We start from the raw sequence: 25,923 nt of genomic DNA, 5'->3' as shown, positions 1-25,923 counted from the left end.
TTTTTACGTTTTTCAATTTATATTTACTATAAAGTTATAGTGCAAAAAGTAACACAAGGACATCATTTCTAAGTAAAACACCATATTCCCTGCATTTTATTAGTGATGAAAATATAAGTGTTATCATCGGCATCAGTCGGCCAACTTTTGGCCCATTGCTGATTATTCTCTAATGGCTATAATCGGCCGATTAAATCAGCTGGCCGATAAATCAGTCGGGCCCTAGTATGTAACATGAGGATGTCTGCATAGGGGTCCGCCTGGACCTTTTAGGGACAATGCCAGATAATGACATTTACCTGTGTGCCCCGTAATAGACAGCAATTGGCATTGAAATTGGTGACATACGTAATCTATCCTGCCCTATTTACTTTTCAATCTCAGATTTTGGAAGTGCATCGACATCTCCCCCATCATTAGAGGAATATGAAAACACCTCTCAACTGACAAACTTTGAAAGATACAAGCCAGTAGAGTCAAGTTCAGACATCTCAGGGGACATAAACTTAAGTGGAGGCTGACTTAAAGATCTTAAAATGGTAACAAGGGAAGCATGATATAGCTTCCGTCACATTTGGACAAACAGCAACATGGTCTCACAGCACCAGATCACATTCACATTCTTAGAAGAATATGGAAAAGACAGATGTGACATTGGTTGGAGATGTCTAACATTGGTGGCAGTTACTAAGCTGTGTGTTTTCTCCTCGCTTTTCCCCCAGCCTGATTTACATATGCATTTGTTTTCCAGATATTCAGTTGTCTTAAGATCTTATGACTTTTTTTGTATATGAAGTCAGACATTGAAAGTAGCTCAAATTTGTTTGGAAAGCCAAAGACTAGAGCAGAGCCCTTTTTGCATTGCAAATGGTGATGGTTTTTATTTACCTTAGTACATGTCAAGAAGTTCTTCTTACTACAACATATTATAGTCTTTGTGTTTCTGTGCATGGTTTCATGTTCTCTGCCTTCTGCTTAGCAACAGGTTTGGAAATGATGTACAGTAGCGCTGTGAAGACACAAGATTCCCCTGGTAGTCATCTTGCACGCTGGTGATAATGAAATTGGGCAAAGCTGAAACACGAGTGTTAACTTAAGAATGACACTACTGGAGGAGAAGCTACTCCATCTCTAGGGTTGTTTTAAAAGGCCAACAAGAACAGTAATTGTAGACAAAATTTGATTTCATTATGATTTTTGCATCAATTTGAGAATGTTTCTTAAGTTGTCAAGTGTACAGTTCGCTGATTTGTTATCTAGGAACAGTTTCTCATTAGATTTTTTTCCAGAAAGTGTATAATTATGACCGCAACTAAAGATTATTTTCATTTATTTGCAGTTATTCTCAATATATCAATGAATTGTTTGGTGTATAAAGTGTCAGAAAACAAAAAAATGCAATTTCTCAAATCCCCAAGTCTCCAAATTGCTTGTGTTGTGCAACAAACAGTCTAAAATCCTCTATTTCTTTCATAGAGGACTAAAATAAAACAGCAAATATTCACATTTAATAAACAATACCTTATGAATTTGTTGTATTTTTGCTTGAAAATGATTAATGGATTATCAAAATATCTAGATATGCTTGCTGCGTAGGGTTGCGGTTGCAGTAATGTAGATATCGTCACAGCCCAAGTGTTGAATTAACTTTTTTATGTACATCGGAAGTCATTTTTCTTTTTCCTCAATTTATGTTCATAGATGTTTAAATGACTTTTCATCTACAGGTCATTAAGGCCGTGTTGTAACAGGGCGGATGGAGACCAATAGTGTCGAATCAAAACCAGTCATGGCCCGGCAGTAAATGTCAGATGCAGTCATATGCACAATAAGTTGTCACACAGCAGATATTTCACACTGTGCTTCTTGTTTCATGTTCACAGGTGCTGTTCAATCAGTTCAAGTACTTCTTCAACTTGTACTTCTTGCTCTTGGCCTGCTCTCAATTTATCAAGGAGCTGCGCTTAGGTGCTCTCTACACCTACTGGGTCCCTCTGGTATGTGGCATTTCACTAATTGCTAGTTATTATGGTCAACCAATAATATTTTCCATACTTTTGTGTTTAGTGCATCTTGGTATTTGTATTTTTTTGATGAAAATGTGATGTCACCCTCCAGGGTCTTGTTTTGGCCATCACCATCATGAGGGAGGCAGTTGAAGAAATAAGATGCTACATCCGAGACAAAGAAATGAACTCTCAGATTTACAGCAAGCTCTCAACAAGAGGTAAGGATCTGAGGCTTAGAGGACGACATCGATTATGTTTTGGTCGTGTCGATATCTGAACCGTGTTGCTTATTTCTCAGCATCAGCGTCTATTAACTGTAGGAGGTTGGTCCTATTAAAACTTATTGGGGCTAGGGGAAATGGTGGGTAATTCAAAGCAGAGATGTAAAAGTGTACATAAGAGGCCTTGGTATAAAGTGCTACCAGCAATAAAAAGCAGGAGACCTCTTGTGGTTTCCATCACTTTGCCCCTTTGATGTGGCAGCTTGTTTGAGCCATAAACACAATGACTGGTTGCCTCCATGATCGCGGCCCCCGTGCATATCTTGTGGTTTATGGAAACTTTATGGTGTCAGAACTTGGGAGTGTTGTTTTCGAGCATAAGAAGAAAATAGTTTTGTATGAGTTTTGTTGATTAATCAGTTAATCGTTTTGTCTGTAAAATTAAAAAAGTAAATAATAATTTTCTCTTTTCTTCGTTTCTGAAGGAGATTTAATGAAATTGCTTTTTTACTCAACCAACATTCCAAGAAGCAAAGATATTCAGCTAACTGAGTAAAAGCAACAAATCTTCACATTTCAGAAGTGAACACTTTTCGTTTGGAAAATTAAAAGTGATTAATTAATTGTTACTTTTTTTTTCGTACAATTGCTAACAAATGTTTACTTAAATTACAAATTTTACTGTTTGATGAGGCACTATCTTTGAAAGTATTTTTGCAAAGCTCTACACACTAACCGCAAAACCAAACCAGCAAAACATTATACATGTCTTGTAAGAGCAAACCGTTCTTGCAAAACTCTTTGAAGCCTCTTAAAGAATTGTGTTTTTGCATCAATACAGTACAAAAAAAATGAATAAGCACACAAAAATTATTTAAACACAAGATAATTAACAAATATAAAACTGAAGTATGAACACCAAAGTCTACTGAAATGTGTTTGGGATATTTGGGCAGACAATAGGCCTATATAATGTATATATACTTAGTTTCTGTCCATTTCTTGTTGCTCTGTATGAGTAAAAGGGAGCAGACAAAAATGATGAATGTTAAGGGGGTAGGTGTTATAAGCTTAGGCCTCAGCCTACACCTTTTCATTCCTGTTTTGTTTTCTTTTCTTTTTTTGTTTACCTTTTGTTTTTTATGCCCAAAAAAGTATTAACTTAATGTCTATGTACTGTCTATCTACCAGTATATTTGATTTTATAAGTTGGGAAATGACTGAAATGAACTAAACTAAACTAAAAGACGTAGTATTAAAGCATTCAGAAAAACTGTGAGATACTTTTTCTCAACTCTTAACACAGCAACACACCTACATCACCAACCAACGCTGCATTTCAAATGGCAAAAACACTTTCTCTACACGCACTAACTCTATCAAAACACTGCCAACCTGACTCAGTATCGAATCATTCTTTCAAAGCACTGCTTTCCTATCCAAGAGGAACAATCAGCACAATGACGGTCAAAATATTAACAGCTGATGACATGACAAAAAGTGCAGTACTTTCATGTTTCAGTTCTACCTGTATGTAGTAAGCCAGGGGTGTCAAACAAAAGGCCTGTGGGCCAGAACTGGCCCGCCAAAGGGTCCAATCCGGCCCACTACATGACTAGACTAAGAGGTGCCAGGTTTCAGAAGCAAGTTAAACATGCGTTACCTACTTCGTGTAAAATTCTGCTTCAGAGGCTTTTCCACCCTGACCAGGATACAGCTCTCTGACACAGCAATGAATACTTATTGTGACCATGTTTAGAGATATTGAACATTGTGCAAAATATTTTAAATCGGCAGCTTCAGTTCAAAAGAATCTGTATCAGGACATGTGTGGATAAACGCTCATGAACTGACAGAGACTGAATGTGGACAAACTGAGACGTACTGTTGATATTGAACTTATTCTTCTTAAGACATCTCAGGCTGTTCATGTGTCTTGTAAAGGGATGGGCGACATACATGGCCTTTGGTTTCAAATGCGTAAAAGCAAAATACACAAATACAGTGGAAAAAAAAAAAAGATTGCTCAGTCCTGTTCTAATCTTTACAATCTCCTCTGTGTTGTTCTGTATTCACATTTAACAAAATCAATCCAAGAAGTCCACTTTTTACTGAATAGTCTACGTAATTAAAAGAACTCATGACTGTGTCTCTGATTGAGATCAGAATCAGCTGTGGTTGATCTAACTTACACAACTTAAATCAGCTGCAAATTTTCGAATGATTGTCTACTCAGTTACTCAACTAGTCATTGCAGCTCTGATCACAGGTTTATCAACAAATGTTCATGAGATATTGACATTAAAGCACTTCCTTATCTCAATCGAAGCTTCATATTTTATTTTAGATTTTGTTTCTGAGCGCTGTAACATGAAGCTGCTGTGTAATCTGTAAAATGCTTTTTTGTTAGCAGAGCAGAGCACTAATGTGAAGTCCCTTGAAGCCTTATGCACAGCAATATTAATGTGCTTTAATGTCTTACATATGCAAAGCCCAGAGGTCACGGCAGAGGTCGAGGGTCAGTGATCTCTTCCAAACAATTTTGCCTGTTCATTCCGAATGGAATGAGAGAAAAGGCTCAACCAACTCCCCCAGCATTCCTTCAAATCTGAGAGGAAAATTACTTTCCCAAATTCACTGCCAGGGTGACTGACGAGGCACGCACCAGTCACATTTCATTTCAAGATCAAATTTGTGTGTGTGTAGATATGATCTTTGAAGGATCAGTTCCATAAATGGTCAAAAATCTATGAGAATTGAACTGCGTGATTTTTACCATATGCAATAAAAAAGTTGGTAAACACGTCATTAACTTTAAACTCTGCTCTGTGTGTTTCAGGCACGGTGAAGGTTAAAAGCAGCGGTATTCAGGTCGGAGATCTTATAATCGTGGAAAAGGTTTGTTAAAGATTGTTTCACCCCACATCTGTGAATAGTTTTGCCTCTTAGGACTGTCAAGTTACCATTTATATGACAGCAAATAATGAGGGGGTTGTTAATCTTCTGGTGACTGAGGTGAAAGGAGTTAGTAAAGATTTTGTAATCTTGTGATCAATGCTGAGCCTCAGCCTGTCAAACTCAATGCAAACACAACAGACGTGAACCGAAAATGCCTTTAATTAGATCTCAAACACAAATTCAATTAAGTCCTATTTATTGATATATATTTTTGTTCATCTTGAAATGTCATTTGTAGTTGTTTAAGATATCTAATCTGAGAGGAATCTGTTGTGTTGCTCTTTTTGTGGACAGCGTCTCTGAGGTCTTTGTACATGAAATGTGAGAAGCAAGCGCTGTCTTCTGTTTCCAGCTGAGGGCTTCTCTCTGAATTACTCATTTCAGTGCAGCTGAAGGAAAGGTCACACATGTTGTCCCACACATTTCATTAATATGACTGAGCGATTCACAGTTATGTGGGTTACACATTCAGACATGAGGTGAAACCGGTAGCTGACAAAGGAAAGCTTCTAAATTCAGCTGCATTTTAAGAGTCATAATACATCTTTATTATTAGGCTATCGACCACTTAGCAATAATCCATGCACGGTTCAATTTTTGGGAAGCTGTCTAGTTGAATTGAATGGAGAATTTGTCTAGTGCGGTGGAGGGAGCAGGTCAGCCAGAGTGTAAAACCTGGTCAGGGTCCCGTTCAGGCCACGACAGGATGATTTGCTGGAGGGCTTATTATTTTTGACTGACTGGCTGCTGGTAATGTGGCACATGAAAAGCTAAAAGTCTTACTTTTCTACAGTTTAAAGAGCGGAGGAGGGAGGTGGAAGAGTGCAGGATCAGGAAGTGATGCTGAAGTGATGTTTTTCTTTCTGCCTTTCTTTGTAGAACCAGCGTGTTCCTGCTGACATGATCTTTTTAAGGACCTCTGAAAGAAATGGTAAACATCTGCTGGTCATTCATCCAGATCTCCACAACAGGCCGGCTGCCTGGCTGGCTGGCTGGGGAAATGACTTGTTTAAAAAGGCGCTGAGGTGCAGGGATTAGCCCTGAGCCAGGACAGGAAGTCCTACAATGTCTAAATTGTAACTGAGTCCAGTACTAAACTATCACTCAAAGTGCAGGGTGGTGTAGGGCTCCGGCTCCATGTAAGGCTGAGATGGGCGCTGGAGACAAAACATTGCTCTCTCTTCTTCTTTGAGGACTAATTTTGTCTTTCAAATGAGAAGATAATGAAAAGGAAAATCGAGGACACGCAGAAATCCAATGCAAAGAGAAAACAGGAGACATGAGAGAAGGATGCCTCATCTGAATAATCAAATATGGATTAGGACAAGATCTGTCAGTGATAACACAAACTTGGCCAATTGCATTGCGCTGTTTATTTGCACATATACAAAATAAGTCCATTCAAAATAACAACCTCCAAGGCACAGCGCATCAAAAATCACAGGGACATATTTTCTACTTGTAGAAACCCAAATGTGAGTCTGCAGGAGGAGCTAGATGCATGTTGTTGTTGTTGCGTCTTCCTGTCGGGGGGAAGAAAAACAACAGCTTTGTTTTACTGGAAATAGTGCTCGGTTATCTCTCTTCCATGTGGAGGCCATTAGGTCAATTATAAAGAGCCTAGGCCAGGGTTGGGAGTTTTGGGCAGGATGACGCATGCAAGCCGGTGGGGGGATGGGCTTTGGTGCCAACAGTAACGTGCAGTTAGTCCCATTCACAGAAGTTGCTGCTATTCATCTGTGGCTCCATGTTAAATTGTTTTACTGCGGTTTTTCGTGTGTGTACTCAAACTGGGAACTTTAAAAATTTTCTTGTAATAGAACAAATAAAACCGGCAACAATTGATAGTAGCCTTCAGTATGTGATGGAATATTAACATAGTGATTTGTCCACTCACTGCCACCATCAAGAATAGCTTGTGATGTCCCCTCTTTAACTAAAAGCCTATCTGTTGTTGCCCCCTAGGGGTGAATGTTTATCCATCTGGCATCAGCTGCAGCTCTTGTCCTCTCCCTCCTAGGCTCCTGTTTCCTGCGGACTGACCAGCTGGATGGAGAAACGGATTGGAAACTACGCCTCCCAGTGGCCTGCACGCAGAGACTGCCGACTGCTGCCGTGAGTCATGAAATAAAGATGGAAGATGAAGTAGTGAGGATGCAGGAGGAAACTGCATGTTGACCGCTGTGTTTACGCCATCACCGTGCCGTGTGTTGTGTGAAATAAGAACTGATGAGTAATGCATTCTGACTGTGATCTCAGAGAAGTCTGTCATTAGGACGGAGTGGTTGTTTAACTAGAGTGCAGGGTGGCCTGGTCGTCAGAGAATGTCTTGACCACAAGGTCAAATTTTGACCTCAGGCCTGTGCTTTTTTGTTCCTCTAGTTCTTCAGTGTTTGATAAGGCTGAAAAACAATGATTATTTTCATTGCCAATTAATCTGCAGATTATTTTCTCGATAAATCGATAGGTACTTGGTCTGTGAAATGTCTTGTTTTGTCCCCAGCCCAAAGATATTCAGTTTACTGTCATAGAGGACAAAAGAAAAAAGAAAATACACACGTTTAACAAACTGTAGTCAGAGAGGTTTGACTTTTCTGTCATGAAAAATGACTCGGACTAGTTGACAACTAATCAATTAATTATTGCAGCTCTAGTGTTTGAACAGTTTGGGTTTTTAACATCTAGTTTTTAGATATTCATACTGATATTATTAGATTTTGAGTAAATAAATTGTCACAATTAATATTTTTCAATCATTTTATTTATATATTTTTCAGACATTTCATTAATATATATCTTTTTATTTTTAATCAATATTTTTTCAGACAATTTATTAATTTTTGTCAGACATTTTATTAATATTTTTCCACAATTTTCAGTATGATACAGTTTAATTTATTGTGTTATTTTATTCATTTAGTAAATTATTTTCCACCTACATTTTAAATTTGGCTTTCGTCTTCACTTCATGGGGGGTAAGAAGTGGTGGCCTCAATTTGAAATAATCCTAATCAATCAATTAATAAATAAAATCTGATATAGATTTTGATATTTAATTATAGATTTTACAAACTATTGCTAAAACACTGGTGTCAGGAAGAAACCTTTTTATGAGCAGTATTGCTGTTGCAAGCTGATATATTGTTCTAGAGCTGAAGCAGTTAGTCATTTTATCAATTAGTCTATCGACAGGAAATTAATAAAAAAAAATGATTTATTTATAATTATTTGTTTGGGTGCGTTTTTAAGTCAAATTGCCAAAAAAAGACATGAATATTTGCTGGTTTTCATAATCCTGAATCATCATCATCATCATCATCATCATCATCATCTTTGGGTTTTGGACTATTAATTGACAGAACAAGACACACTGAAGATGTTAATTCATGATTGGCATCTTTTATTGTTTTCTTTCAGCCTAAAGACCAAATTATTGATTGTTTATTAAAGAAAATAATAAGCAGATTAATCGGTTATGATGGTTAGGTGCAGCCCTGGGTCTAACTCGACTCAGAACTGCTGCTTTTCCAGCATGAGCTGCTACCGTCATCTCGTGCTCTCTGAACCTCTGGTGACAGGATTTTTTTTTAAGAGAAAACAATATATGCCTCAGGTACAGTTGATAGTCAAAATAAAATAACTGCCATATTTGTCAAACAAGTGGGAATATTTATTTTCTGTGCGTGTCAAAGCAGTTTGTCTGCTGATTACAGCCTGGAGCAAATGTTCTTCATGCAAAATGCAAAAACAACAGAGCAAACACTGCAGCCGCATAAACTTTAACTGATCATGTCAATGAATCTGGTATCTGTGTAAATGATACGTCACTGGAGATGGGTACATGACGGATGATGTTTGATGAGCGAGTAAGGCAAAACTTTTCATGCTCTTGTATTCTTCTGAGTCAGTTTTCATTGTTAAGTCACTTTTTTCTGTCAGTGACCTCAAACTTGGGCTGTATCGAATACTTTAAAGCTTTATTCATAACGTCAATTCCAATTATATATCAACATTTTTTGCATGCCATTCATGCTGTTTAAACCTGTTATTTTGGCACGCCAATATTAGTATGTAGAATTACATTCCAGTGGTGGCTGGGTATGGATTGTTTCCAACTGTGTGATTCAAATGTTTCTGTTTTATACCATCTTCATTGGTGATCAACATACAACATTTCCACTTTGCCTAAAAACCTGTTTGCTCTCATGCTTGCCGCCCACAAAGGGAGGCATGCACCTGTATCAACAGAGCGGTCTAGCAGCAATCTATGTCATCCATACATGACATTTATGTAAATGAAGAAAGTTCAATTTTGAACGTATGTAATCAGATAAATTACTTCATTCAAATTGAGGATTTTGCTTGAGGATGACGCCATAAAATATGACAGATATTTGAAGTTTCAGAAAAAAATCTATAGAAGCTGCGAATGTTAAAAAAAAAGGGATATTCTGAACAAGTCTATCATTAACCATGTTTTTGATGTCTTGCAGGACCTTCTACAAATCAGATCGTATGTGTATGCAGAAGAACCAAACATTGATATCCATAACTTTGTTGGAACTTTCACCAGGGTGAGTGCTTACATCTCTGTTCTGTTGAACCCTGAGCCCCTTTATGTTAATCTGAAGACAGTTTAATTTGTTGAGCTCATTTCCAAATAAGTGCCTGAATCACTCCTGTGTAAAAGTCCTGATATTGGTTTTGCTGTGGCGTAGTAACATTTCAGAATCACTTTCAGCATGGAAAAGTCTAAATTGAAAGCTGATAAATAAACAGCCCAAGTAAACAACAGAGAGAGAGACAAAGATAACTGTCAGAGACAATAAAAGTTATCCATTTGATAATCTGTAAAATTACTCTTGTCAGGTCAGTGTATAAAAATATTTTTTCCTCTGAAGGCCTTTGCACACTGAGTCCGTTTTCTGTTATCTGAAAAAAGTCATTACATACCGAACCTTTGCACACTGATTCCAATATGTTTTATTGTTCTATTCTTTGCAAACGTTTGCAATACATGACAAAATTAAAAGACATATTTACTCCTCATGTCCACCTATGGTCATGACCTCTGGGTAGTGATTGAAAGAATGAGATCGCGCACATAAGAGGCCGGAATAAGTTTCCTCCTATGGGTGGCTGGGCTCAGCCTTAGAGATAAGATAAGGACCTCGGACTTCCGGAGGGAGCACGGAGAAGAGCCGCTGCTCCTTCGCATCGAAGGGGGTCAGTCGAAGTGGTTCGGGCATCTGATCAGGATCCTCCTGGGCGCCTCCTGTTAGAGGTGTTCCGGGAACATCCCACTGGTCCCCAGACCCAGAACACGCTGGAGTGACTAAATATCTCATGTGGCCTGGGAACGCCTCGGGCTCCCCCAGGAGGAGCTGGAAAGCGTTGCTGGTGAGAGGGACGTCTGGGGTGCTTTGCTTGGCCTGCTGCCCCCGTGACCCGGCCCCAGATAAGTGGATGAATATGGATGAATGGTTGTACATTTCCTCCTTTGCCTCTCCACTGGAGTGACCAGTGTCATCATGCCCTCCCTGTCTTTCATTTGGCACTGCAGCTGTACGAAGGGGCGGAGCTGTCCTCCATCAACATCTACCTGAATATTACTATCTGACCTGTTGTGAACGTGAGCTATCTGAGTGACGAAATGATTCTGTGCACCCAGTTCCTCTATCCTGTTGTGGATGTGTCCTGCCGCCACATTTTTCTCACTGATTTTCAGTCAAACGTCTCTAACGCGGAAAATGCAGAAGATTGAAAATTTTAATGGCAGATGAAAGTTTCAGGCTCAGTGTGCCAACATAAGATAAGATAAGATAAGATAAGATAAGATAAGATAATCCTTTATTTGTCCCACAGTGGGGAAATCTGCAACATTACAGCAGCAAAGGGATAGTGAAATAGGAAGACGTAAAAATTTTGGATAAAAAAACGGACTCAGTGTGCAAAGGCCGTTGGATTGCGACCAAGATAAAGGAGATCAACAAAACCTTTGCTCTAACAAAGTTATATATTTATTTATCCTTTATTTAGCCAGGAAGGTCCCATAGAGATATAAGATCTCCTCTTTTAGGGAGTCCTGGTCAAGACTGCGGAACAATCAACAAAAAATAACTGTAAAAGACGTACAATACATAAAATCAACACAAGGGAAAATAATAAAAGAAGATGGATATACAATACAATACCTGTACCATACACTTTCTATCTAGGTCAAGGACTATATAAAGCAGCAACATGTTTTCTTCCTTTTAAAAGAATTTTAAAAATCTTTAAGAAAGGGAGTGCTTCTAAGTTATCAACATTTTGAAGCTCATTCCATGTCCAGGGTGCATAAGAAGAGAAAGCAGATCTACCAAGCTCTATGTGCACAACAGTCTCTCCCTGTAATTTCAGTTTTCATGTCAACTTTATGAATGAATACATAATATATGTCTAGCCAAACGCTTTACATTAAGCATGTGAGCTAACAGTCATAAAACAAGAGTCCCAACCCAACATCTTGTCATTTAATTGTCAGATTTAATAAAAGATAAAGCTAAATTCAAGTGTGAGTCATAAACTGAGGCTTCAGAGGCAATATACGTTTCAAAATCCATCAGTGATGCACCTGCCAAAGAACAAATAACTTCATCCCGCAAACCCTCCAAACTGTTTTGCATACTGTAAGGCTATGTGGCTAGGTAGGAGCTAGATTAAGGCAGCAGTATTTACCAAACGTCTTTAACAAAGATAACAATTATATGACCGGTTTCTGTCTTCTCTCATCATTTTGAATATTTGTTGTCTCAACTTCTATAGGAAGATGGAGATCCCCCAGTTAATGAAAGTCTCAGCATTGAGAACACCCTGTGGGCCAGCACCGTTGTTGCCTCCGGTAAATATCTGACTGTTGGTGCAGCTTTGCTGATGATAAGGCAGCTATTTCCCAGGATATAACACAGACCATCCTTTGCCGTTAGCGCACAGAGTTGCACTGGATCATTTCTTTGTTTACAACTGTTGGTATGTTGACTTGTCTAACGCATCCAGGAAAATAATGAGGCAGTATGCATTTTGCTCATTTATAAAATAGCCCCCGGGGCAGGTACCCATAACGGTAAAGAAGGTGTGCACCTTTCATAGGAGATGTAATCCACTTTAAACCGCAGTAACATGTGTTATCCATTAAGCAATTGGAAATCTGCATCCTATATTCCAAATGACACTCATCATTTGAAAAAGTCTATTCTTGTCAAGATTATAAGTCTGGAAAACATCTTCTCGACATACTTTGTTTTATGTTGTTGCATTATTTTGACCTGAGGCAGTTTTTTAGGGGCTTTTTCTCTCCCTCACTCCAGGCACAGTGGTGGGGGTTGTGATTTACACAGGCAAGGAGCTGCGCAGTGTCATGAACACCTCCAACCCAAGGCACAAGGTACAGTAGTGTGAACCGTAGCATGAGCACAAACATTGGATCACTTACCAGTAGTTTTCATAAAGATGTACTTGTAGGATTTTTATGGAACGTATCCATTATAGATTAATTGTGCAAGTTATTTAACTTTTAATTTGTTTACTCAGACCTCTGCACATGCACAGACCATTTGTTTTTATGTTGATCTGACTCATAATGTTTGCCTCTGTTGCTCATGCTAGGTGGGTTTGTTTGACTTGGAGGTGAACTGTTTGACTAAGATCCTGTTTGTGGCCCTCGTGGTGGTATCTCTGGTCATGGTGGCCCTCCAGCACTTTGCTGGCCGTTGGTACCTCCAGATCTTTCGCTTCTTGCTGCTCTTCTCTAACATCGTGCCCATTAGGTGCGACGTAAGATTCTCTACTTCACATCCATCAGCAGTGTTGTATTTCCATGTAAGGAGTTAAAGAAAAATTGCTCATTTGTTGTTTTTATTTGATGCAGTTTGCGAGTCAATCTGGACATGGGTAAGATGGTGTTCAGTTGGATGATTAAGAAAGACTCCAAGATCCCCGGGACGATGGTGAGGGCGAGCACCATACCTGAACAGCTTGGACGCATCTCCTACCTGCTGACTGACAAAACAGGTTAGACTGCAGAAAGTGGCACTGAAAAGCAACATACCGGTACTTCATTTTTAGATATTAGAGATGCATCGATATTCACCGGAATTCTGGTTTTGGGCAAAAGGTTTGGTTCAGGTTTAGGTAGGGTAAAACAACGACGGGCAAACGTTAACTAGCTCTTCTCTTACCCTAACCCTTAACACAAATTTGATGTCCACAATGTGGCATTAGAAGGGAAAAAATAGGTTGCGTACACGAAGTTGTTGATAGTGAGTGTACTGATGAGTCCTTTCATCCCAATGGAGTCATGGGGAAGATGTTCTACTATCTCCAGGACAACAGGCAGTGCTTTTTAGCCTGCACAAAACTGATGTGATGCAACAGAAAAGCATCGGCCTCTGCCATTAGTGAGTGTTCTTCTATTTTGCCGATGTTAGGATAAGAAGATTTGTGCATTCCTATGAAATATCCTTGGTTTTGTGGCCAACAGGATCACCAAAGCCAGCTTGTGGAGTACTAAAATGAAGAGTTATAGTGCTGAGGATTTGCCAAGGAAGTATCCAGTAGGACAGAGTTAAGTCATTTCCTTCCCTGCGGCGGGGGTTCGCTCTTTGGTGGGGTTTCAGCTCCCTGAGACTTGCTACTTATTGGACCCTTAAATCATAAAAAAAAAAGCCCTAAGTCTCTCATCCATACACACCTTAAAGCACAGCGCCTCCACCAGCGCACTTCCTCAGGCGCAAGGTGTTACACGTCAGATTTATAGCCCTCATGCCCAATAAACTGATCAGCCATTTCCCCATCCAGAGCGTGATAAGGCTTGTGGGGTCCGCAGGTCAGGCTAATGTACGTGCGAGGCCCCTGAGGTCTTTTTGATATACTGGCGGAAAATGCTTTTAAAGTGAGTGTGAGGATACGGAGGATATGTGTAGTGTTGAAGGAAGGGCCTCTGGCTTCCTTACAACTTTTTCCTTGATCACTTTATGTGACACGTTGTTTTTGGTAACTGGTTATTGTTTGTAAATCCAAACTGTGAATCAGAATCACAAATGCATTATTTAGCCCCGGGGGGTAACTGGGATATGTTACAGTTACTCTGATTTTTATATGTTCACAGAGAATTATTAGAAAATAGAAAATAAGAAGTATGTAAAAGTATAAAATGATATGCATTGTGTGTCACGCAGGGTTGCAGTCCAAAAGTGCCAAGTTTAGTGTTTAGTGTCAAGTTAGTAAAAAACACACTTTATTTTGAATTACAGTGAAATTTCAGCACCTAACTTTTATTTTCAAGTGCTGTTTCCTGCTGTAGAGTGAGCAACTAACAGCCAGTCACTTGGCTGAGACAGCAAAGTAGCCCGACGACACGTTCAAACACAAGTATGACATTGAATATATTAAACTGTGTGGACCTTTAACCACTGATCTAAAGCACCATTTTATATTTTGTGCATCAATTATAATGTAAACATAACACATGCAGCAAAGGATGCTGAAATTAATCTCGAAACAAACTTATGTGTGTAGTTATTTTGAAGGAATTTAATTGAATGCCTGTAATGTAATCTTCACCAGGGACTCTGACTCAGAATGAAATGGTGTTCAGGCGCCTCCATCTTGGAACTGTGGCGTATGGGATGGACTCGATGGATGAAGTGCAGAGCCATGTGTTCAGCGCCTACACACAGGTAAAACAAACCAAAAAAAAACACATGCATGAGTCTATGCAGTGCCCTGAGTCTGTCAAAGAGAAGAAATGACTGAAGTTTATTCACATTTAGAAAATAAACACAAAATAAAAGATTGAAATTCCAGGGGAAGGGTAAAACAAACAGACGTGAGCATTATTTTAAGAACCATATTAGTTTGTGATTATTGTTTGGTTGAATGCTTCCTGACCTCAGATGACACTCTTTGTCCCCCCTGACACCAGAGGTTAGTGAAGCAGGAAACAGGATTAGCCCACAAGCAAAGCACTGACCGGACTTCTTAAATGACGCCACCATTAACCCCTGGAACGCACAGCCTTCTATAAATAGCACAGCCACAATGCAAAGGCAAATTGCTCATATTCTCTTTACACATCTGGTTATGTTTACGGGCCACTAACACAGCAATCATTGAAACCGCAGTTACTTTATCAGACTAACATCTCCAGTTTGTAATCTCTGTTTTAAAATGAGCTTTTTGAATGTGTGTCTTTGTGTGTTGTATTCAGGGGTTCACATGTTCCTACACATTATTAGTTCTGCTGGCGACAATAGCTGCCGCCTCTGAGAAAAACCTTGACCACAATAAAGTGCTCCTATTATAAAAGGTTAGAACTCTTTTGAGCTTCCTGAATGCCCTTCTTTTGATCACAGTACCCTCTGTAATCATCTTCAGCCCACCCATGACCTTCCAGCCTCCAGGGCCCCGGCAGCCACCAAGGTCCGCAAGACCATCAGCAGCAGAGTCCATGAGGCTGTGAAGGCCATCGCCCTGGTGCACAACGTGACACCCGTATACGAGGCCAACGGCGTGACGGACCAGGCCGAGGCTGAGCAGCACTATGAAGACACATGCCGAGTCTATCAGGCTTCCAGCCCCGATGAGGTACGACAACCAGACACACAGAATCATACACACGTTTTTTTGGGGGGGTTTCAAAACCCTCAGGGCGTTTGCTGATATGAAAATTAGGTAGTACTGGGATTTCCCACACATTCATGTATTTGTGGCAGCCCACCACGATAGCAGCAGTTGCCGCCACATACTGAGTTTCTATTTTTGGAGCTGGTCCGTTTATTAGGAGCGCTGTTGGAAGAAATATACTATTCGGTTATTTGGAGCTCCAGCGTACAGACGGAGCAGCGGAGCAGCAGAACAGCAGGCGTGGTGACAGTAAAACTTGATCATGTAGAAAGAGAACGCTCCTTTTCATAGAACAACAGCCCTCTTAGTTTAGTGTTGTCCATCATTTCATTGTTGTCCAACCTATTTTACATTATACTGGCTGCGTTTCCATGGAAACTGCGCACCCCTTGGTCCATGACTGGGTCTAAAAGTTTGCTTTTACTAGCCTCTAATCCATCGATCTGATCTAAACTGATGATCGATCCGACCACAAATTGATGGACTGATCAGTTCTCTGACACTGCTGCTGCTGAGGAAATACAATTATGAAGAGCAACAATAAATGCAGATGTCACAAAGTTTGCCATGATACGATTTTGATTTGATTCAAGTGAGAAGCCTGCGATTGATATGAGATGATCTTATACGTCCATATAACACAGTCAGTTACAGAAGAACACACCAACTATTTCTTTTTCTTGCTTGTGGCCATAAAAGATAAAAACAACATTTAAATAATGTAAATAATTTTAACTGGTTAAGTGCAGAAAAGTTTGCTTTAAATTGACTCCACTGACACACATAAAACAGCACATGGGATAAATTAGTCTTCAGGGCTTTCGGACTGGTAGCTGGTCTGTTTGAAGACTCCTGTTCTTGATCTCTATGATCTCTTCCCTAAAACTTTAGGGCTAACGTTATCTGCCCTGGAGGCAAACTTCTCCCAGCAGCCATAAAACATGGATTAACAACATCTTTTAACAAAAGTATAAATTCCACTCAGTAATAACTGTCGAGTTGTATCGACAAAACTGTTGTTTTTTGCTAGTCACCAAATATTAGCTTAAGCACTTTTACCTTGCATAAATGAGCCTAGCAGCGAGTGGAGTATGCCTCAACTCATAGGTAACCTATTTATGTCTTACTCACCATTGGTTTACATCTCCCAACAGATCATCACAGTTGAATTTCAGCCAGCATGCACATTTTTTTTTTTCGAGCCATGATCTTAGATTGAATTTGCACAAAATACTATTAATTTTTATTTCCGCAAATGTATCATGAAGAACTTAAGTGACTTAAGTTAAAGTCCTCCTCCGGTCCAAATGATGTTAAGCTTCTTGTTCCTTCACTTGGATGTTTGAACTTCACCGTGCAGAATAATGCATGTGCTTACAAGTTTTACACTAGAAGGTTGTTTTCACATTCATTTGCTTATTTTAAATCTGAGTTTAACTCGAATACATAAGAACGTGATTTGTGACATCACAACTATGTAGGAAGCCAGTTGTGGTCCAGTATGTAACTTACACAAATGAGTGTAAAAACCTGAAGCCCTCAACGCAGAGCCACTGGGGACTGACATCTGGTTTCCAGCAGTTAAACCTTTGAAATGAAAAATATTTGCATATTCATAAATTCTCTCTTTTTTTTTTTTTTTTCTCCAAGAAGGGGGGACAAGCAGGTGACATTTAACAGTTTTGAGCAAGGTCTTTTTTTGTGTGGAAAAACTGCACTAACCAGACACAAATTATTATTCAAAGCAGAATGTATTTAGGAGAATTTAACATTTTACTATCTAACATCTAATCCAAAAATCTAATCTAATCTGACAACAAAAAGTGTGTGACTGTGGAAAAACTCTCCATTGAATTGTTGCACGTCATATGCTCTGTATTAATTACAGTATTATAATAACTAGTAGCACGCTAAGCACAGCTCTCCACCAAAGCCAAATAACAAAGGTGAAAAATAATTTGTGTATCAGCCCTGTAATTCGGATCAACTCTTACATTTAATTGATTGTTCTTTGGCCCTCGCTACACCCTTCCACTAGAGATGCGACAGTATGAGATTTTCACGGTAGGATAACTCTCAGAAAATATCACAATTTCACGGTATCACAGAATATATATTAATATCAGTCAGAATGACCCTTAAATGAATGAAAACAGACAGGTTATTTTTTGTAGAACAAACATTTTGTTGCTATAATTGAAACTAAACCATTTTGTTCAAGGGGAACTAATGTTTTTTTTCAACCTGGGCCCTATTAATGTTTGTTTGTCCAAATTTTTACCCAATTTTGACCAACTGGATCTGGATGAGCCATTTGAATTTGATGACCGCCCGTATTTATTTGAACACAGAATACATGGACGTACACTGATGCAGAGCTCATTGAAATTGAAGAGCGGACGAGGAGAGAGAGGGAGCAGTGTTACTTCGGTAGCACATATACTAAAATTGCAACAGGCAGAGGAACATGTCCGAATCCAGCTAAAGATAAACACAGACGTTCATTTCACCTCTCCGTTATGTTGTCGGATAATTATACTAACAATCCGAGCCTATCTGTATGAAAAAAATGCACTTTTAGTGGACGTATTTTGACGTTGTTTGACGCTGTCTGAGTGCCCTATTATTTAATATAGCGTGCGCTCACGGGCTGCAGGCAGGTCAGCCCTAGCTTCGTACTGGAGAAATGTCAAATATTGAACATCCTATCACTCATTTAGACAAAAGTAGATCGGAAAATAGGGCCCAGGTTGAAAAAACATTAGTTCCCCTGTAAAGGAAGTTTGTGTAAAAAGTCTCCACTAAAATAAAAGTGAGATTCTCTGTGCAGTTGCATTTTTATTATAATATTAGATAAGCAAATGTACACGGTATGATAACTGTCAACTTTTATATCACGCTGTACCTTAAAACCGGTATATCGCCGCAACCCTACCTTTCACAAAGTTTCATGAAAATTGGGCCAGTAGTTATTCTGTTATCCTGCCAAACCAAAAACATACACTCCTTGGCGGAGGTGACAATAATAGAGTAACACTTTATTTATATACTGTGTATGTGTGGTAGAACCTTTCACATAAGAAGTGCAGCTCAAAGTGCATTACAAAACAAAAAAGAAACTATTTAAAATATTATATGCATTTTAAAAAAGAAGGGAAGTAGAATTAAAAAATGTTACAAATGGACGAAAATAAAATGTGTGGTGAGCATACTGGATTTATTTATTAGAAACATAACCTCCTTGGCGGAGGTGACGATAATGGTAAAAAAAAATTTTTATTGATGTACTGTGTGGTAGAACATTTCACACAAGAAGTGCAGCTCAAAGTGCTTTACAAATCACAAAGGAAATAATTCAAACAATTTGAATTATTATATACATTTTAAAAAAGAAGGGAAGTAGAATAAAAAAACTTTACATATGGAGGAAAATAGAATTAAATAGATAAAACAAGGTGGGGTGAGCTCACTGGATTTATTTACAAGAAACATTTCCAACTGAACAATTTATTGCTCTGCCTTTTTTTTCTTCACGTCTGTGTGGAAACCACAGAAATAAATTTCATAAATACCGTTCTATTTCTGTGGTGGAAACATACATGAAGACAAGTTTCCCACATTTATTATACAAACAGCTGCAGTATATCCGTCAGATCATACATGTAAACACACGCAAAAATACACACGGGCAAAAGCCTACTTGTTGATATACGTCAACCTGACATGTTGGGAAATGTACACTTGATCTACTTAAACATCTCAAGGACAAACAGGGAAGGCCTGACAGGAGAACAGACTTCCGATCTCAAGATGGAGGGTTTGTCATTTTTGTCAGTAAAGGCTGTTACCTCGAGTGTCTTCGCCGCTTTCTTCCTTGAAGGGGAACATCCACAAGCCAAATGGCATCCCACATTTATGTCCTTGATCAGTACGAATTCTTTGAACATCAGGAAGAGGGCTGCGGAATTTGACTTCGATCCATTTCCTGCGGTGTAAATACGGATTTCCTTAATGTGCTCCCCAGCCCATTGCACTTATCCCCTTTCGAATTTCCTCTTTGATAGCATATTTTTATAGAGCCCAGTACATCTGGTGCGATTAAAGCACTATGGTTTATGTTGTGGCGAGGAAATTGAGCTGTTTTTTTGTTTCGGGTCACGCTGGATGAAAATTTTAAACTGTTTTCTTTTGAGTTGCTTTGCCCTGAAAGGTGTGTTTTACCAGTTTGATACAATCTGGAGTAAGATTCAGTTTGCCTTTCTACAGCTTTCAGGAAGTCCTAATATAGATCTGGTTTTGGCTGTGAGCACCATGGACACAGTGTCAGTGACTGTTGAATGCATGGTTTTTACCAAAGCAGTAAAACTGACATTTAACTGCACACTTTTTAAAGATTGTGTACATACCAACGAAAACAGGTTTTATTTTTGCTTGTTTATTCATATTAGAATCAACTCATACATAAGTAATAATCATCAAAAAGGTGACTTATATTATGTGTAATTCACCAAGGAGACCTAATAGCTGAATCACTTTCCTTTTCAGCTCATGAAAAACTTGTTGGCTGTGCGGGGGCTCTGAGTCAAGCCAGCAGCAACTGTTCAGTCCAGTTAGAAATCTGCAGCCAAGCCAGATGTTGCTGTTACAAGGTGGTGCTGTTGTGGCGCACACCAGATCCAAAAATGCCTCCACACTGAATATTTCTAGACTGTGACTAAGCACAATCTTCATATTTCCCAACCTGGATGACAAACATTACGGTAGTCAGAGCTTTTGTGACGTTAAACAGCTCCTGGCCGGGCATTGTCAGACTGGGTGCTCATGTTTTTCCAAAATAAGTGATTTAGCAACCACAGAACCTGTGGTTTTAAAATTAGAGTTGGAGCGTGGCGTTTTCCTCTCATCTGTGTCCATTTGGGCGCTCTGCCGTTAGACCTGTCAGAAGATGAGTGATGTATTAGGTATGTGATCTGACCTCTGGTCTGGAAGTTATTGGGTAATGTCATCTGCCCTCTTTTCATCCGACCCACGCAGACTCACTCACGTTAACATTGTATTAATGGATGTCGCCTGTTGCGTCCTTCAGAGAGCATCGAGCAAAAACTATATTTTCAGTTCAGAAAGGGACATTTCCCCAGTTTATCAATCAATAGTCTTGAGTGCTGAAAATGTTTGAGCTATTGATTAGGACTAAATGGTTACTGTGCTCGGTGACATGCTGCTCGGTCCAAAGTGGTCGTCACTGTTTTTTATTTGTGATTCAAGTAATGGAACATCATAATGACATAATGGTGATGAGAGCAATGAAAAGTCCAAGCAATGGTCAGTTTATGATGATAATAATTATTATGCTTTATTATTTGGTAAAAACATAACATTTTTCCTGCCCTGTTCTCACAATTTTCTTGCAGTGATTTATCAGCTGAACATCGGTATTGGCTGATCCGCCTTGTTGACTTGATTTTTTTTCTGATGTGTCACATAAATCTTGCGCAGCCTAAAAAGCAGGGCTCGAAACTAAAGGTGTCCTGTCATCCCAGGGACAATAGAAAGCATGTTTGGGACGAACAGGGATCTTTCCCAGGACACTGTAGGGACAAAAGGATGTAGTAAACTCACTATTGTCGACCCTCTTGTCTTCCAAATAATGCAGTTGCGTTCAATGTCTAGTCAGTAAAAATTAGTATTGGGTAAAGGTACATTTTAATGTTATTATGCTTTAAATTTAACCCTGGGAAATTTAGTTTTTGGCAAGAAACTGGAACAGATGCAGTTGTTAAAAGGAGAAATTTGTTGCAGCAATATAAAATAGATATTAAAGACAGAACTGTGATATATATTTAAAGTAAAAAAGGCTTTAACATGTTTTTCATGTGAAATTAGGATATTGTTTTAAATGTGTTTGATAGAAATTGTGCTCATGACTTTAAAACAGTTCAGTTATGTTTTAATAATAAAGAATTATTTGTTTTCTTGGCACAAAAGAGATGAAAAAATACCAACAAAACAACATAAGTAACATCAACAACAAAACATCGATATAGGCCCAGCACACGGTGTCGGTGTAACCCTACAATATTCACAATACATGTATTTATATATTTTAATGACCGTCTTCTACGGCAAGGCAGTGTTATCTATAAACCACATTTCATACACAGGTAGGTTCAAGATGCTGTACAAAGAAGTTAAAACAACACAATACAGAAGAACAATTCAAAGTTAAAACAACAAAATTTGAAAAAAAAAATATATAATTCAAGAGAGCAAAATAAAAAATATAAAAGAGTAAAATAGTGAGCAAAAATAAATAAGGGGTGGAGTGGAAAAGAGTGGGTTGGTTGTGCTGTTTTTTTTTCTTTTGTCTTTGTCGTTTTTTGTGTGTTTTTGTGTGTGTATGTGGATGTTATTGATTTCTTTTTTGTTTCTTCTCTTTTTTTAAGATTATATATAAATAAAATATTAGATGTAATTTTATATATATATGTTTAATGTAAATAAAAAATATACAAATATATATAATTATATATGTATAATTTAAATTAAAAGAATATATAAATATATAAAAAATATGTATGTGTATATGAATATTTTATATATATATTATTTATATATTTTTGTTTTAATTTTTTGTTTTAATTTTCTGCTGCCTCATGTTTGCTGCTGATGCAGTTGTGCAAATAATAAAAACTTGATTTTAAAAAAAAAAAAAGATTTATTAACATGATCATAATAAGGCCTTGAGTTAGATAAATATGTAGTTAAATACACTCCAGATCAGTGTGGTTTTCAGTCTTTATTTAAAACCCTGCAATGATTGGGGCATTACTAAAACCATCAGACAGTTGGTCTCACTGCTGTGCTGCATAATGACTAAAAGATGTTTAGATTTTCCTCTGGGCATCACTGCAGTCCACCTATCAGTGATCTAAGAGGTCTTACAGGGTTATATAGCTCAAAAATGTCAGTTATATATTTAGGGTCAACTCCGTGTAGAGATTTACAAACAAATAATAAGACTTTAAAATTCTGTAGAGGTTTAGTGTGGAGACGTTTGAGAGCTGCCTTTAAAACAAGCCTTTACAATGTGGTGTTGATAGGTGTCGCTGGTGCAGTGGACTGAGAGTGTCGGTCTGACGCTTGTGGGAAGAGACCAGTCCTCCATTCAGCTGCGGACCCCTACTGGCCAAATCCTGAACTTCACCATCCTGCAGATTTTCCCCTTCACCTATGAGAGCAAGAGGATGGGCATCATAGTGCGAGTGAGTGCCAAGATAAGCTTCCCTCTAGTGATTAATATTATATCTGTTAGATTGCAGGAGCTATTGTTAATTTTGATTTCTTACTCAAAGAGATTAAACTGATTTTCTAGTTGCTCAAATATTTTTTCACTAACAATGAAAATCAGTGCTTGTTGCTAGGAGGGCGATTTGGACTTGACACCGACTTCAACAAGAACAACAAAAGACAAACAGATTCATTTTAAAGCATATTATCTGTGAAACACCTCACCTTCTAACCTCTGACTCAGTCTGATGACTAACTTTATTTCTCTTGGCCAGGCCAGAGCTCAGGAAGCCTGGGATTTTTAAACTTCCTCATGATAATATTTTCAAACGCTTTTTGAAACCCCCGTGTGAATACCAAAATAAGTTTTGCATTTCTAGGCAACACAAAATCATGAAATAGTGCATGTGCACCTTGGCTCACATGGGTCCAGCCTGGAAGTCCCTTAAGAGTAAAACAAACTTTGCTATTTAATGTAAGCTGTATCAGATTCTCTGCCCTATTTATGTCTCCTGCTGAGTGAACTGGGGTTAATGGTTTTTAGGATGAGTCTACAGGAGAGATCACGTTCTACATGAAGGGTGCTGACGTGGTGATGGCAGGCATCGTCCAGTATAATGACTGGCTGGAAGAGGAGGTAGATCTTCTTTCTTCTTCACAAGACATGATGACGATTATAACAACAGGGGTTTTATTCCTGTTGTAAATAACTCACAGACGTTGTAACCTGCTGAATCCAGATGTTGCTGCTGACTCTGTTTTCTAGTGCGGGAACATGGCGAGGGAAGGCCTGAGGGTCCTTGTGGTCTCAAAGAAGTCCCTGACAGAGGAGCAGTATCAAGATTTTGAGGTAAGCACCATCTCATGAGGTTAACACCTGCCACAATATGATTTTGATTCAGTTCGATTCAGGGTACTGCAGTTAATATGAGACGATATCATACGCCTTTTTAAAACAATCCGTTACAGAAGAAGCTGCTGTCTCTGTTTTGCTTTCGGCCATAGAAAGAAAAAATAACACATAAATAATTGTAAATAATTTTAACTGGTGAAGTTCAGTGAAATTTACTTTTAGTCGACTCCATGAACACACATGAAACATGTTTGGGTAGTAACAGATTACATGTAATCAGGATTACATAATCAGGATTAAGTTATAAACATTTGAACAAAACTGTAATTAGATCATAGATACATTATCAAGGATCACTTGACTACATTTTTGATTATGTCATTATACTGTGGCAGTTTTAAAATTATGAAACGTACTCATTTTTCATGATAAACCAGGGGCGAGCAACCTGCAGCCCCAGAGCCACATGCGGCCCTTTAGACCCTCTCCAGTGGCTCCCTGTGGCTCTGACACAAAATTATATGGAAATGAATGGGTGAACGGTTACATTCAGATTTTAATTTGTCATTGCTTTAAGCCTAGAATGATTCTACTTCTAGTTTCATGAGCTAAAATGTGCATCATACGTCTACGACCTGGTGCCTTTTCCTCAAAATTTTGCCGAACTTCAGTAGCAGTGGCTGCCTGGAGTCTCCCTAGCAAGACTAACTATGGATTCCAAATCCGAAAAAGGGAAACGTTTTGGTGGAAAATAGAGGATTTAATACTGTGAGGACAGATTAATTTTCTTTTACCACCAATGCTGCAAAGTCAAAGCTCTAAATAATTATAAATAGCCCACTGCAGAATAGCCACCTTGTAGTAAATCATATTAATGAATGCTCATTTAGACCTTTTCATAATGTAGATGGGCTAATTTAGACTTAATAGGCTGTTACCTTTATTCTTAGATGTTTTGCGGCTCTAATAGTAAAGGTTGCCGATCCCTGTGGTAAAAAATTGACCTATTAACTCATGAAAAGTGCATCTGACATACAAGGTTTCTCAGAAGTGTTCCAATCTGTGGTGGTAATTGATGAGGGTAATTTGATTTGAGCAACTATAAATGCTGGATATTCAAAATGCATTTTATTTGCATTGAAAATGTTTGGAGATGTTAAAAGAGATAAAAACACTTTGTTTGTGAAACTTTTCCAGCTGCGTCCATTTTAAGTATAAGGTGCGAGGTTTGATTTTGTAGTTCAGGAGTTTTAAGATTAGGTTACATTTTTGGAATCTAATACATTGTGTTGCCTTGTAATTTGTATTCAATAGCTGACAACATTTAAAAGTAATCTGCTTAACAACAAGGACATTTCACAAAACTTCGGCTCAATAGTAACTGCCAAGGTTCATAAACAAAACATATGTTTTTTGCTAGTCACCATTATTAGCTTAAGGTCTTTTAAACTGTATGAATTAGCTTAGCAGCTAGTGGACTTTTCCTCTACTCATAGCTAGGAAATTATATGCATTTTTTTTTAATACTTTTATTTTTCTCAGCGTTGATTTAAGTCACTGCAGTGGTTGAATTTCAGCCTGTATGCATGTTTTCTCAGCCCAACATTGTTGAAACAGAGCAGCTAACGTTGCCTTAGTGAGAGCAAAAAAGCTAGCAGAGTGAGGCCAGGTTGACATGTCTCCTGAGTATTGTGTCTCTCAGTGGCAGTGTTTGCAAAAGGCATGAGCCGTGTCTTTTCTGCAAAACCCCAAATATTTCCACGCTGCTGATTTATCTCTGAGAGGGGACTAAATGTCCTCATCGTCTTTGTCTTGGCCGCTTACCATCATCTGCCTGGCACTGTGCGACAGTGATACAGACGTGCCATGGGAATTTTAAAATAGAGGCATACTTTTAAAAAAATGATGCGGATTGGTGTTTTTACTTTGC

General features: G+C 38.5%; 1 protein-coding gene across 1 annotated transcript in view; it reads left to right on the top strand.

Moving 5' to 3' along the window:
* Window positions 1-25,923, top strand: part of atp9a (ATPase phospholipid transporting 9A) — a 58,286-nt gene that overhangs the window by 6,974 nt on the left and 25,389 nt on the right. The window contains exons 3-17 of the mRNA XM_033629272.2: window positions 1,884-1,997; window positions 2,119-2,227; window positions 5,070-5,128; window positions 6,068-6,119; window positions 7,209-7,303; window positions 9,682-9,762; window positions 11,996-12,071; window positions 12,538-12,614; window positions 12,836-12,996; window positions 13,098-13,240; window positions 14,795-14,907; window positions 15,605-15,814; window positions 22,954-23,115; window positions 23,685-23,777; window positions 23,907-23,990. Coding sequence (XP_033485163.1) covers window positions 1,884-1,997; window positions 2,119-2,227; window positions 5,070-5,128; window positions 6,068-6,119; window positions 7,209-7,303; window positions 9,682-9,762; window positions 11,996-12,071; window positions 12,538-12,614; window positions 12,836-12,996; window positions 13,098-13,240; window positions 14,795-14,907; window positions 15,605-15,814; window positions 22,954-23,115; window positions 23,685-23,777; window positions 23,907-23,990 — 1,629 coding nt within the window. The remainder of the gene's footprint in view (window positions 1-1,883; window positions 1,998-2,118; window positions 2,228-5,069; window positions 5,129-6,067; window positions 6,120-7,208; window positions 7,304-9,681; window positions 9,763-11,995; window positions 12,072-12,537; window positions 12,615-12,835; window positions 12,997-13,097; window positions 13,241-14,794; window positions 14,908-15,604; window positions 15,815-22,953; window positions 23,116-23,684; window positions 23,778-23,906; window positions 23,991-25,923) is intronic.

This window comes from Epinephelus lanceolatus, chromosome 8 (genome assembly GCF_041903045.1).
Source record: "Epinephelus lanceolatus isolate andai-2023 chromosome 8, ASM4190304v1, whole genome shotgun sequence".
Lineage (NCBI taxonomy): Eukaryota > Metazoa > Chordata > Actinopteri > Perciformes > Serranidae > Epinephelus > Epinephelus lanceolatus.
This window is presented reverse-complemented; position numbering and strand designations above follow the sequence as displayed.